Source organism: Anas acuta, chromosome 8, assembly GCF_963932015.1.
Source record: "Anas acuta chromosome 8, bAnaAcu1.1, whole genome shotgun sequence".
NCBI lineage: Eukaryota > Metazoa > Chordata > Aves > Anseriformes > Anatidae > Anas > Anas acuta.
In genome coordinates this window covers 9,204,067-9,218,091 of record NC_088986.1, presented here as the reverse complement: position 1 = coordinate 9,218,091, position 14,025 = coordinate 9,204,067, and the positions used below count along the sequence as shown (strand labels likewise).

At 51.0% G+C, this 14,025-nt stretch overlaps 1 protein-coding gene across 1 annotated transcript; it reads left to right on the top strand.

Annotated features, from left to right (window-relative positions):
• Window positions 1–171: 171 nt before the first annotated feature.
• CYP4B1 (cytochrome P450 family 4 subfamily B member 1) lies at window positions 172–9,689 on the top strand. Its single transcript, XM_068690433.1, has 12 exons — window positions 172–440; window positions 3,747–3,891; window positions 4,602–4,646; window positions 4,864–4,991; window positions 5,853–5,977; window positions 6,285–6,436; window positions 7,136–7,242; window positions 7,637–7,827; window positions 8,144–8,277; window positions 8,371–8,435; window positions 8,942–9,024; window positions 9,192–9,689. The coding sequence occupies exons 1-12, from the start codon at window positions 261–263 to the stop codon at window positions 9,358–9,360; spliced, it is 1,524 nt and encodes a 507-aa protein (XP_068546534.1). The 5' UTR covers window positions 172–260; the 3' UTR covers window positions 9,361–9,689.
• Window positions 9,690–14,025: the final 4,336 nt, after the last annotated feature.

Here is a 14,025-nt window from a genome sequence, read left to right as displayed (position 1 = left end):
CGGGCCCCCCGCAGCCCCGCTGCCCCCCAGCCCAGCGCGGGGCTCGCCGCCGGTACCGGGGGGGGGGGGGGGGGGAAAGACTCGGGGCGGGCGGCATCTCCCGGGGCTGGCAGCTCCGTTCCCAACAAGCTGTGCCGTGATTTGGCCTCCACTCGGTCTCCCGGCCCTGCCTCCCCGCCCTGCATTGGCTGCCGGTGGGGACAAGGACGCCGGTAGCCGCCCGGAGCCGCGGCTTAGCTCGGCTTTCGGGGCGGAGGGTGATGAAGGCGACCTGGCTGGGCGTGGATGTGGCCCGGGTGCTGCACTTGGCCGGGGTTTTCTGCTTGAGCTGCGTGCTGCTGAAGGCCATCCAGCTCTACCACCGGCGGAGGGAGCTGCTCCGGGCTCTGGCCGCCTTCCCCGGGCACCCCACGCACTGGCTGCTCGGCCACGTCCACGAGGTGTGTGTGTGTGGGGGGGAAATGCGGGTGGGAGACGGTCCCCCGGGGGGATTAGGGGTGACAGGGGAGGAAGGGGGGCAGCAGGGAGGTGACCCCGCGTGGGGACGGGGGGACACGCGTGGGGAGAGGTGCTGGGGAGAGCCGCACGCTGCGGTGCCTGCAAAACGCGGGGGGATGCAGGCGGCGGCTGGCTGGGGGGGAAGGAGGCATTAATGCGATGTGTCTTCCTAAGGAAGAGTTAAAGCCACGGCTGAACACGCCCGTGGGCACAAAAAGTCCCGTTATAAGCGCCTGTGGCTTGCGTGACTAATCCCAAGATGCGTGCTTGCTGGCACGGATCAGGGTGCGAGCGTGTTGGGCTCCCCAGCAGCTCCGCGAGGTGCAGGGGGGCTGCCCCATGTGGAAAGGTTTTTAATTCACGAGGCGGTGGAAGAGCTTTTTAATGCCCGCTGGAAGTCTTCAGGGCCAGGCTGGATGGGGATTTGGGGAAATGGATCTGGTGGGTGGCATCCCTGCCCGTGGCAGGGGGCTGGAAGCTGGTGGTCTTTAAGGTCCCCTCCACCCCAGCCCGTTCTGCGATTCTGCATTTCGGAAATCACCCTGACCTCTCCTGGCCTCTGCTGATTCCCCACCCTGACCAAACCTATGGCACCCCAAAAATAACTGACACCCCAAAAATAGGGGTGGAGAAGTTCTGCTGGAGACAGGACCTCCGAGAGACCACGTCCGCGCCGCAGAGCCCCAGTTTTGCTGTGCTGGACAGGACAGTTCGGCTTTTGGCAACGTGAATGTGAGGACAGGCCAGTTCGGGGTTTTGTTGTGCTGCCAATTAGACTTTAAAACTGCAGTTAATGAAGTGTGTTCACCAGTTTCTCGGCTGTGCCAATTTATACTGAGATGGGACTTGACTCCCTGGTGCCGATCACTCTCTCCCGTCATTGCTAGGTTGTTCACAGGTCAACTTTACCTTGGACTAAAGTAACCTCTTACCTTTGACAAGCTTCTGCTTTGTTGAGGAAGAATTACTGGTAGTTTTACTGGTTAAGTGCTGCTAAATTCACGAAAAAACAACAGTTCGCTGAGCCAGCGAGGAAGCTGTAAATGCCCTAGGCATATGCTGAGTACAAAATCCATGTGCACCTAGAGGAGGAGCTAACGGGATGTCTGGCAGCTGCATTCAGGGAGAACACCGAGACTTCCTATTCCATCGATTTAAAGTAATGAAGTGCCAGCTTTGGTTCAGGTCAGTATCTCAGATATATTTGTGGTGCCTCAGATAGTTCTCCTGGGAATGCATCACTGTTTGTTTTAAAGCGTTTTCAGGTGTTAGCCTCTGCTTATCCAAGTCACTTGGTGGAAATTAGTGTCAGGAGAGGTGGCACAGAGCCCTTCTGTCTCGCTGAAGTGGCATGACCTGGTGAAAACCCAGAGTGCCAGGCCCTGGCTGCACTTCCAGTCACAATTTTTGGGAACCTCAGGGGAGCTGCCCACGGTCCAGGAAGGATGTCAGTCCCTCGGCAGCTTTCTGTGTGCATCTCGCCTGTTTTAGCACCCGATGGAGGAGAGCAAGCCTATTTTTGACTAAGCTGTGTTAGTGCAGCACAGTGGTCAGATTTCAGCTCCTGCGTTTCCTGTGCTTCATTCGCTATCAGTGTGTGGTCATTAAAAATGCCTTTAGGCGCCTCTTCCCAGATGCTTTTAAGGTTGGATCCATTCCAAGTCTTGCATTTCGGCGTGAGATCGGGCTATTACCTTTCTTCCTCAGAACCAAGCAGGGGTTATACTTGTCTTTTAAAGCACCCAAGGGAGGAAGAAATAGAAGTGTTGTTGTGTGTTTGTTTTTTTAAAAACAAACAAAAAAAAACCACACACTAAATGCATTCCTCATATCTGGAGCCCTGGTTAGGAAGCAGGAGCTGATGGTTGATGTTCCTCTGCAACATGCAGGACTTTAACCCCCTCTGCACGACAGGCAGAGGTGGTTCACCTTGGGGGCAATCTCTCCTTTCACAGAACTCGCTCTGCTCTCTGCCAGCGCAAGGATTTGTCTCAGTAGCATGGATCAAACTGGGTGCTGATGCTCCAGACAAAAGGCTAGGTGCAAAGACTTGTGGCGTTAGGACTTCTGCCACCCCTGGAAAGCTGAGCACAGCGAGGCTAACTGCTGTCCCAGTTACTGCCAGCATGTTTATGCTTTCTCTGATTGCACGACAGGAGGAAACCCAAGCAGCTGTGTCCGAGGGACTGTCACTTGCTCAGGTGTCTGAAGGCACCGTGCCAAGTCCCCTTTCTGCTGACATTTCCTAAGGTATAGGCTGGCAGGTGGGTGCTGGGGAGGACTGCTGCCTTTAGGAGGAGAACTGGCCCCCTGAACTTGGAGGAATGTGTGGTTCTCTTTAGTAAGTCCTAAATCCTGAGCTGGGGCTGGCCCCATGGAGCAGACACCTGCTGTGTCTCCCCAGGGCGAGGCCGGGTGGGTGGCTAACTGAGCACCAACCACCACGGCCTGAGAAACGCTCGACGCACGAAAAGCCACGATAAGTCAGCACTAAAGTAATCGAGCAAACATTCCCTCGACTCAGTAAATAACGTGACATTGTGGCTAATTGCTACACCATATCAAATTCATTGCACGGCAAGTATAATTAAACTTTCAGCTTGGTCAATGCAGCAGCTGCTGGTTCAGCCCTAGCTCACCAAATCCTTTCCCTCTGTGCAGTGTCACAGCCGGACTAGGTCTGTGGGTGGAGTGGCAAGATTGTCAGAGCAGCTTTTGTTAAAGAAACTTGTGCATGTTTTTGCTTCTGTGACCTTTTCTTCCCTGCCTGCAACTCCAGACATTTCCACCAAGCCATCTAACCAGTTCATTGGTTATTGCCTGTTTAATATACAACGCGACCGGCTGTAAAAGCAATAAAACGATGATCACTTTGAAAGAATGAACCATCCAGTGCCACTGCTATTGGTGATGGTGTTCACGTGTTGCTCCTCAGAGTCTTTTCTGGGGTAAATGTGAGTTCTTTGGAGTGGCTGTGAAAAAAGAGCACCGAACACGCATGTGCAGATAGGCAGCACACACCTGCCCAGGATTAATTGATAAGGAAGAATTACTTTATATGATGTTCAAAAGTAACAAGCATGACTGCTTCTCATGCTAGGGAAGCCTGGAGGGAGAACCACCCCTTGCTGGTGATGGTTTTGTGGTGCAGGAAAACCATGAGCTTTTTAAGACAGTGGCTTAGGAGATTTTATTTTTTTTAACTGAATCTGAGCATTCTTTCTCTTTTCACTTTTCCACAACTGCAGTTTCTCAAAGAGGAAGAGGCGCTGGACAAAGTAGAGGTGTGGTCACGGAAGTACCTGTATGCTCACCCTCTCTGGTTTGGGAGCTTCTCGGCATTCCTGGTTGTCACCGACCCCGACTATGCCAAGGCCCTGTTTGCCAGAGGAGGTAAGAGACGATGCATCCCCCTGTGGAGAGCAGTCATGGACTGCAGCTGTCCCCTGCCAGGATGACAATTCACAGCAAGGCAGGGTTTCACAAATAACTTGCCTTGCAGAAATCATCCAAAGGCATGGAGATACTTGGCTCCTGTGTGCCCTGTCCTGCATGCTCCAGGCACACAGCCGCATGGCCCACCGAGGGCTGCAAGGGACCAGGGGCCCTCAAAACTACCTGAAACATGCCAACATATCTAACTTCCTCAAGTGCTCCTTGAAAAGTCATCTTCTTGGTGCCTGATCACAGCAAGAAGACAACTTGGAGCTTTGATGTTGGCTCAGACCCACAGTCACCGTGCGGAGCTCTTGGTTTGGTGCATCCAGAGAGGTGCTAGACAGCGCTGTCTGGGAGGGTTAATCATTTATCCTACAGCATATCCATTCGACTTTGGACGACCAATATTCTTGTTTATTCCACTCCGAGCATCTGCTTTTATACATTTTTTCACAACTGGGCCCAACAGTGTTATTTTGGCAGGAAATAGCAATAAGTGCTGCAAGGCTGCCACCACTTCTGTCTCACACCAAACCCGAAGTAATACTGCAGGGCCAGCCTTCAGGTGTGAACTGGTAGATTGATGCTGGTGAAATGTTTACCATTTTCTTTTCTCTTTCTTTCTTTTTTCTCTCTCTTTTTTTTTCTTTTTTTTTTTTTCACAGATCCCAAGGATAACATCAGCTATAAACACCTCACCCCGTGGATTGGTAAGTATTCCCAGGACTTTACCTTCCAGGAATGACCCTGAAGTTAGCCAAGAACACATTATAAATAAGCAGCATTGCACTTGTTCCTTGATGCAGTTATGGCAAAAAGCTTTCTGAAATTATTACTTTTTAGCACCTTTAGCTGGGCTGTGTTCATAGACAGGTGAAATCGTTCTGCTTGTGCCTACGGAAACATGCGCTGCCTGTGTTTCCCCAGGGAAAGGGTTGCTGATCTTACACGGGCCAAAATGGCACCAACATCGAAAGCTCCTGACGCCGGGGTTTCATTACGACGTGCTGAAGCCTTACGTAGCCCTGATGGCAGAGTCTACCAACGTGATGCTGGTAGGGATGATGCCGAAGGCACTTTTGTAAATGAAAAACCAAAGTAAATAAAATTTCACAACAAATCCCTAAAATATAATGGTTGGGGCATAGCTACACCGTGACCTGAGGTTAAAGGCTGTCATTTGTCATCCTACCCTCAGCTGGACTGCAGCCCCTGGCTTGCCCAATGCACGGAGATGCAGTGTCCTTTCACCCCTCAGTGCTGGGCATGATGGAAACCAGGGTGGGTTAGAGGTGAGGGCTTGGAGGCTTTGTGCACAGCTGCCCCTGGACAGGCAGGATCTGGTGCAGCTCCGGGTGCTCCTTTTCCTTGTCCCCCTCCACCCAGCCTCCCCAGAGCAGCTCAAGGGCTTTGCCCAGCTCTCCCCCAGCAGCTCTGTGCAGCTCCCTGCTGTCCTCCCTCCTGCCAGCCCAGGGAGCAGCCAGGGCTCGGGGGCTGCAGAGCCACGAAGGCTTTAGCAATGCACGTTGGTGCAGTTTGTGCAGTTTTCGCACTTGCAGACGGTACAAAGTGCCGTGTCAGGCCATGCCACAAGGTGGCAATCTTTACCAGAGACATAAAGCTGCATATGCAAGCCCTATTTCCCAGCCTGGTTTCATGCTGAGAAGACCTCAGGTGCATCCGTGCTCCTGTCTCTCCTCCTTTTCTCAGCTTTTGGTCCACCAGTTTCGTGGATAGCTGTTGAGACAAATCAGGCCAGGTGCTGGCTTCCCCTTGCTGGGATTCTGACAGCAGTTTTTCTCTTTTCCATTCCTCTGGGACATACCCAAGACCAAGCACTCGCCTAATGGGAGGCTGAGTGCAGACCTTGTAGGACTGCCCCTTGTCTTCTCATTCTTGTCTTCTTTACCCCATAGGATAAATGGGAAAAGCTGGCCACTGATGGGAAACCAGTGGAGCTCTTCGAGCACGTCAGCTTGATGACTCTCGACAGCATCATGAAATGTGCCTTCAGCTATAACAGCAACTGCCAGACCAACAGGTCAGTGCTGGCTGCCACAAGGCCTGTTGGAAAGCAGCTCAGAAGGGAAGTGGGCAAATTGCTTGTTGTGATGCTCCCGGATCCACTTTGACCACTCAGACTCAAGTCACTTGGGCAAGCACTTGCTAAGTAGAAGTGCAGCAGCCTTCTAGGCTTAAAGAGGTCTTTCTGATGCCATTATGCCTTAAATACTTGGTTAGTCACTGCTCAGGAACCCCAGGTGGGCTGTGGATGGCGAGGGCTTCAGGCTGGTATTATTGCCTGTCCCAGCTCATGCAGTGGTGTAATTCTCTTCCCCTCTCCCCAGGAAAAACACCTACATCCAGGCCGTCTACGACCTGTGCCAGATGGTGCACCAGCGGCTCCGCATCTTCCCCTACCACAACGACTTCATTTACTGGCTCAGCCCCCACGGGTTCCGGTTCAGGAAGGTCTGCCAGCTCGCTCACGACCACACAGGTATGCCCTATCTTTATCAGCTCCCAAAGCTTTCGTGGTGGCTGGAAGAGCTTTCCAGGGAGCAGGCATGGTCCAGACTCTGCATCTGCCACATCAGCTGGCACTGCTGCAGCCTCTGGCCCAAAGAAACCCATCCAGAGCTGAGAATTAGGTACTTGTATGAGAGCCTGGGTGAGTTATCTCCTTGCCCATGTACCAATCCTGCGAGCATCCACAGAGAGCAGCAGCTTGCAGCAATGGCTCATGTTGGGCATGAAGCAAGGGGTCTGACAGCTCCTGGGTTATTAAACTGGGCTAACAGAGGGCTCAGAGGGGTTCTCCTCTGGAAACACTCCTGTTATATGACTGGCGACATGGAGGGATGAGCACTGCGGGCAACACTGCTGGCAGGAATGATTTTCTTCTCCAGGCCAGGCATGATTTCAGTGCAGGAGGGGTGGGTAGGACAGACCAGGGGGTCTGTTGTGGGCAAAGAATTGTGCAGAAAAGGATCTGCTACTGTGGTTGATGGCAATGCGTATGTCATTTGTTGTCATGCTCCTAAAAAAAGCCAAAACTGTCAGGGATGCAGAAATACATGTGCCAAATGCATCATGCACTGGTAGGAGACATCCCCTCGGGCGAGCTTTGCATTCAGGAGGTGACTTCCAGGTTCAGCATCTCCTGCCCCTGCTGAACCTTCCACTCTTCCTTGCTCAGACAAGGTGATCCACGAGCGGAAGGAGTCCCTTAAAGATGAACAGGAATTTGAGAAGATCCAGAAGAAGAGGCATTTGGACTTCCTGGACATTCTGCTCTGTGCCAAGGTGGGTGCTGACAGGTGCACGGCTCATCTTGGCCAAGGAGGACACTCAGCAGCAGGCAGGGCCATAAAGTGCAAAATCCAGCGGGGGTGGGGGTGCCACAAACCCCCAGAGGTACTCAGGGCCACACGAGCCATTAGATCAGTCAAAAACACCATACCTGGTCCTGCCCAGCTGAGGAGGGGCTGAGGCGACCTGGCGCTCAGCCACTGAGATGTTGGTAGGGCCTGCTGGGGAGCTCAACCCCGAGAGGGATTTCACAGTCTTAATATAAAGGGGACAAAGGGATTTACAAATGAAAAGGGGCCCTGATACAATCTGATAAGGGCCCTGATAAAGATTGCAGTGTCCCCTCCTGGGTTAGCTGGGGCCACTGAAGCTCTCTCTGGGCTGCTAGGACGAGAATGGAGCTAGCCTGTCTGATGAGGACCTGCGTGCTGAGGTGGACACGTTCATGTTCGAGGGGCACGACACGACGGCCAGCGGGATCTCCTGGCTCTTGTACTGCCTGGCACTGCACCCCGAGCACCAGGCGCGCTGCAGGGAGGAGATCCAGGGCATCCTGGGCAACCGGGAGACACTTCAGTGGTAAGGCTGACCATTTCCCCCTCTGGTGACTTTTTCCCCATTACAGTCATTCCTAAGCAAGCATTGTCTTCATGTCCTGAAAGCTGGAATGCTAAGGGACTGATTTTTCATGTTGCTGACGTTGTAGTCGTGGCTTTTTGTGTCCTACTGTCACGTTGTGCTTAACCTTGCTGAAAGGATAAAGTTGTTCAGAGGTGGTGGAGTCCCCAGCTTGCAGCAGCCCATGGCTGGATGCTGTGGCTCCCTCTGTGCACCCCGTCCATTTCAAGGGGGCAGTGGGAGGGAGGGAGTGGCTCTAATTTCCCTGTCTCTGCAGGGAGGACCTGGGGAAGATGACTTACAGCACCATGTGCATCAAGGAGAGCCTTCGCCTTTACCCGCCGGTCCCCGGCGTGTCCCGGCAGCTCAACAAACCCATCACCTTCCACGACGGACGCACCCTGCCAGAAGGTTTGTGTGTCCCATGTCCGCTTGACATCACAGCAGTAAAATCATTTGGCCTTTTCCTCTGAGCCCTTTTTCTCCTCCTGGACTGCTTTACAGGCTGCGTCGTCGCGATTAGCATTTATGCCATTCACCGAAACCCCATGGTATGGAAAGATCCTTTGGTAAGTCTTGGAGTGCCTTTCTAATAACTTTCCCACCCTATGCTGCACCTCTTTGAACTCCTGCTCTGTGTGTTAGGACAGCGGGGCCCTCTTGCTGCTGCACATCTTTTCTCAGCATCTTTGGGATGCTGAGAAGCAGCTGCCGTGTTTCGGGTGATTCAGGCTCTGGTGGTCGTCGCACGGCAGCATTAGCACCTCTTCACAGGGTGCTGCACCACCAGCAAGACAAAGCTTCTCGCATTAACAGACAAAAAGATGGTTTTGCTCAGATTCTAGGTGGTGAATTCAGCTGTAATCATTGCTGTGTCTGATTTGTCTTGGCAACACCATTGCACGGCTCCATGGAAACCATGGGGGTCTGGTGGATGAGTGTCAGTCCATCTTGAAATGCATCCTCTCTCCAATGGGGTTGTTCATAAATTATGGGGTGTATCTGAGGATACCAGTCAGTACCTTTCCTCCTTAAATAACCGCTTCTTTTCTTGCTGTCAATACTCCATATCCAGGTGTTCGACCCTTTGCGGTTTTCTCCAGAGAACACGTCTGGCAGGCACTCTCACGCCTTTCTGCCTTTTGCTGCTGGAATCAGGTAAAGTACTGGACTTTGGAAGAGAAGTGGGGAGAGGAAACGTGTATCCCTGGGGACGGCTCAGCCCAATGGAGCCTGTGCCAGGGGACCCTCTCCCCGGTCCCCCCTGCTCACATCCCCTGGGTGCTTGCTGTGCCTGGAGGCTGAGCTGAGCTGCTTTATCCCAGGAACTGCATCGGGCAGCAGTTTGCCATGAACGAGTTGAAAGTGGCCCTGGCCCTGACCCTGCTCCGCTTCGAGCTGTCCCCCGACCCAACCAATCCCCCCTTGAAGATACCTCAGATCATCCTTCGCTCCAAGAACGGCATTCACCTGCACTTAAAGAAAATCCACTGATGCTGGGAAATGGCCCGAGAGGCAGCAGGAGGGACCGAGTGGAGAAGGAAACAATGCTTCCTTGGGACAAAAGGTGCACAGCAGGCTTTGGGGATGAGGATTCCTCGTTCCTGCGCTGCTGCCAGCAGCTGAATGTGTCCCCATGGTCACCTCGGTGCCCGCACCTCCCCAGTGCCTGCAGGTCAGCTTGGGGCAGACCTCGCCTCTCTTTTCCTGCTCAATGCCTGATTACACTCAATGCACTGACTATAGTTTGGGCCACAAAGTTCTGCTCAAACTGCAGAATATGCTGTAATTTTTGCATTAATAAACCAGTAATTCCTCTACCAGCCACTGCTTTGGTTTGTATTGCTGATGCTCACCAGCTCGGTCACACCAGCCGCCCCACAGTCTCCTCCCATGGGCCCCACAGAATAAACCACCTCCATTACAAAAACTGCCAAAGTGACTAAAACAAGATTTCTCCCAGTAGTTAAGAAAACAGATGTGGTATTAGGATTCAGAATCACCTTGATAACTTGGAAAAACTGATCAAATGATCAGGATGTGGCTCTGTAAGGACACACAAAGCAAAAGAGCGGGCATAGGTACTGCACAAAATTATGAAGGGAAACGACTGATGGGGCTGCAGCCTCTCCAAAAAGGTATTTTGAAGACATGGAGGACTATAAAGGTAACATGAATCAATAATATCCAGCTGTTGTAATCAACATAGACACTAAACTTGGATACTTATATAATATTTCTCTAAAATTTTCCCTTCCATCTCCGTTTACTAGATGAAAAAAGACACTGCCCTTCAACCATATTCAAGCATAAAGGCAACTACATTTACTCAAGATATACCTTGCCTTCATATTCTCAAGTGTAATATGAGATTTTTTTAATCAAAATAGCTGGTCACCAGAAGCAAACAACATACATCTCTTTATTGGATTCAGTTTTGTTTCATGATAAGATTAAAAAAAAAATACCATCATGTGGGTGAACCTTGGCATGCAAAAGTGAAAAATGAAAGCAAGAATATCAGATTAGCAAGAGCACGAGGCTGAACTCAGAGTGCACCCGCTGAATGGGAGTAGGTAAATGGGGATCAGATCACAGGACCTTGTCACAATGGTCCTCACATAAATAAATGTCCTCTGCTAAATTGCACTTGTGTACACACAGATTACATATCACAAAGCAATCTGTGAAGTTTCTTGAGCACTGATGTAGGTTGCTTGGAAATCCCCATTTTCAGAGCTTTTAAGAGCAGGTCACCATTTTTGCAGCAGAATCCAAATGGCCAAAGAGAGCAATGGATGTGCTGTGATGTAGGGCCGCAGCAGGACAGCTCTGGTCTGCCTGTCTTTTGGGCATGGGCTGGGGATAGAGGAAAGGCTGCTCTGCTGCATTCCCAGCTGACATACATGTTCGTGGCCGGGTTGCTCCTGCCTTTGCCCTGTTCAGTCACTCGGGACTTTTAGGACTCACTAAAAATCTGCTTCTCCATATCTGAAGAGCAATAGGAAAGTTATTCTGCAGCATTGCTACCCTTCTCCCTGCCTTGTGCCCATCGCTTCTTGGCATGGTGTCCTGGTTTCAGCTGGGCTAGAGTTAATTTTCCTCCTAGTAGCTGCTATGGTGCGGTGTGTTGGATTTAGGATGAGAATAATGCTGATAAAACAATGATGTTTTAGCAGAGCCTTGCTTGCACAGATCCAAGGCCTTTACAGCTTCCCACACCATCCTACATCCCACATCCCTCATCCCATAACCTGCATCCCACATCTTCAGTGGCTGCTCTGCTTTGGAACTGGACACTCAGGCTGAGGCTGCTGGGACAACTCAGTCCTGGTGCCAGATCTTTCCCGAATACCATTTCTGAGGGTGTCTCTCCTGCCAGTTACCTTTCCTCTGCTAGATATTAAGACACTTGAGAGTAAAGAAAAGATCTGGTCACATGGAATGTGCAACCCAGACCGATAAAGACAGTTAAATACTAGATGCAGAGAGGTTACTTCATTTTTTAATCCTTCTCTACTTCCTGCCAAAAGGGTAATTGCAAAGATGATAAGCTGACCTTGCGCTGCCTGATTCAGACCTTCAGATAACCAATTAATCAAGAGTTCATTAAGGGGCTCTGCTGGGTGCAGCAGGGTAAGGATTCATTTTGGTTAAAAAGATCTTGGATTTCTTTCATTGCTACAGCTAAACAGCAGCAGCCCTGGTCTTTCAATAACTCACATCAGCCTGGTGCTGTCACCTTCTCGCTCCCTGCCAAGCACACCAGGGCTGGCAGATCCAGCAGTGACAGTGGCTTGCTCCCATCCCTGGGGAACACAATCCCTGCGCAGGACACGTGCTGCTCTCTGGGCAAACCCATTATCAGGTGCTACCAGCAATCCTCATCTAAACCCCACTGGGATATTGCAGTGGGAGCAACCTGTAAATTAAATAAGTATTGCAACATACTGGTAAGACAGCTGCATTGAATGCTTCCAGATATAAATTCACTCTGGAGATGTGTGTGGTCAGATGGGATCCAGGCAGCTCACATTACTCTGCGACACTTGCTGGGCTCTTGCCATGATTTCCTCATATATCATGTGTTAGGAAGCCTGGAACATTATTTTTCTTGGCATTACAACCACATTTCATCTCTCAGCACTAAGCGCTGCAGGAACACACAGGGACAGATGGTTTGGGCTCTTCTTCCTATCCAAATAAACACAGGCACACCCAGGAAAGCAGCTGCTGCAAGGTCGAGCTCTGGGGCAAAGTACCAATTTGCCACCTAAATTTCATCTGCTTGGCAAACTGCTAACAGTATGTGTCCAGCCATTGAGAAAGAACCTTCCTTTCTTCTCTTTAGGTGTCTAAATTAAGTGTGGAGACGCCCAAGACCCTGAAAACAACTTTCTGATGTGTGGAAGGCTGTGGTACGGGATGGTAGATCCTTAGTGTAACTTTTTTTTTTTTTTTTTTATTTTATGGCATGACATGTCTTGGTATGCACTGCCATTAAGCAGGCATACACAAGTGAAAAGCAGACAGGTTCTTTGCAAACACTTGACAACCTCCCAAGCATCCTTTAGCAGTCCCTTGTAGCTCTGCTAGCCTCAGATGCCCAGAAGGTGAAGCCAAGCCCTTGTTCACTGTGCCAACCCACACAGACCTCTCGGACTATCAGGAGGCTCCTGCAGCTGCTTTTCCAGCTGAGATTTTCCTTCTGAGGCCCCTCACTTCAGATGGGATGTGTGGGCGCAGCAGGGCTGTAGGCCTTGCCTCAGTCCCTTGTAATGACCAGGCCTGCACTGTCCCTTGTGTCTCTGCCTGTGGCTCCTTGGCTGCTTCACTTTCCCTTTTGAACTTCCACAATTTCTTTCCCTGCAGAAACTCCCTGTGCTATCTTCCCCCATATGTGCTGAAGAGTATCAGACCAAACATTCAAAGCAGGCCCCAAACCTCCAAAGTCTGTGATAAGTGTTTTATACCCCCCCACTGGTGAAACAGAAAATGCAGAGGGTGGAGGCTGGATTAGGCCAGACCCCTTCAGAGGAACCTGGGTTTGCTGTCACCCAGGATCAGATTCTTCTTCCTAATCCCCAAAAATGAGGCTCCAGCCACTCTTCTCCCAGGCCCTTTCTTCTTTCCCCGTCAGCTCAAGGCACTACATCTCCCTTGACCAACCCATATATCCTTGACTCCATGCCCAGAAGTTGATACTGGTTATTAAATAACTACTGGGGAGTCAGATGGGTAAAAATCCACCCTGCCTGGTAATAATGAAACCTATTGTCCGGGGACTTTGTCAGCAATGAGAATGTCTGTGTAGTTATACAGGTCTGGAGACTCTCCAGCCAGGCTCCTCCACCTGTGGGTCTCAAGGGATTTCTGCTCCATTTTGTGGGTGATTGCTGAAAGCGGCCAGGTAGGTTCAGATCTCTCAGTCTGGTAATAGGGTAAGGCACCCCAAAAACAGCTCCACTGGTGCTAGCCAAAGGCTCATCCCCATCTCTCCCTCTGTCCTTTATGTGGTCCTGGCAAGGCACTCAACTTTTATGAGCGATATATGAGTGTGTTGAGGTCTTCAGCACAAATGACCCACAGAAGCCACTGCCCTTCTCCACCTCCTCAAGTAGTCAAGAAGCATCATCAGGAGCCCCTGATGAACTGCAACCTTCCCTCCTCCCAGCCAGCTGGACATCCAGCCCATGCTGCCTCCTCTCCTCATTGCCTGTTAATCACAACGCTGCAGACAGTGGAGGATGATTGTAGGAAGAGCTAGGGGTGCTGTGCAGAAAAGGGAAGGAGATGTGTCTCCTACATCTTCCATAGCCATGAGGTCCCTGGAGTTAGGAACTTGTACTCAGGGGTGTAAAGTTCTCAAGGCAAACTGTGTCTCTCTTGCTTGGGCTAAGGACAAATCCTTCCCTAAGGAATCCTTCCCTAATGCTTGGTCTGACATACTCCAATCTCCTGCCTCCTGAACTAGTTTTCATTCTCCTCTGAACTTTTGCATGGATTCAGCCAGCTTGGCATAACAAGATGCACTCAGCATCAGGAAGCTGGCCAAGTGTGTGAAAAATTAACTCTGCTCTGTGCCTGCCAGGGGAGTTCTCCAAGACAATAGCTTAATCCACAGCTTTGCCTTACAAGGAGTCCCTGTGTCTTCTTTAA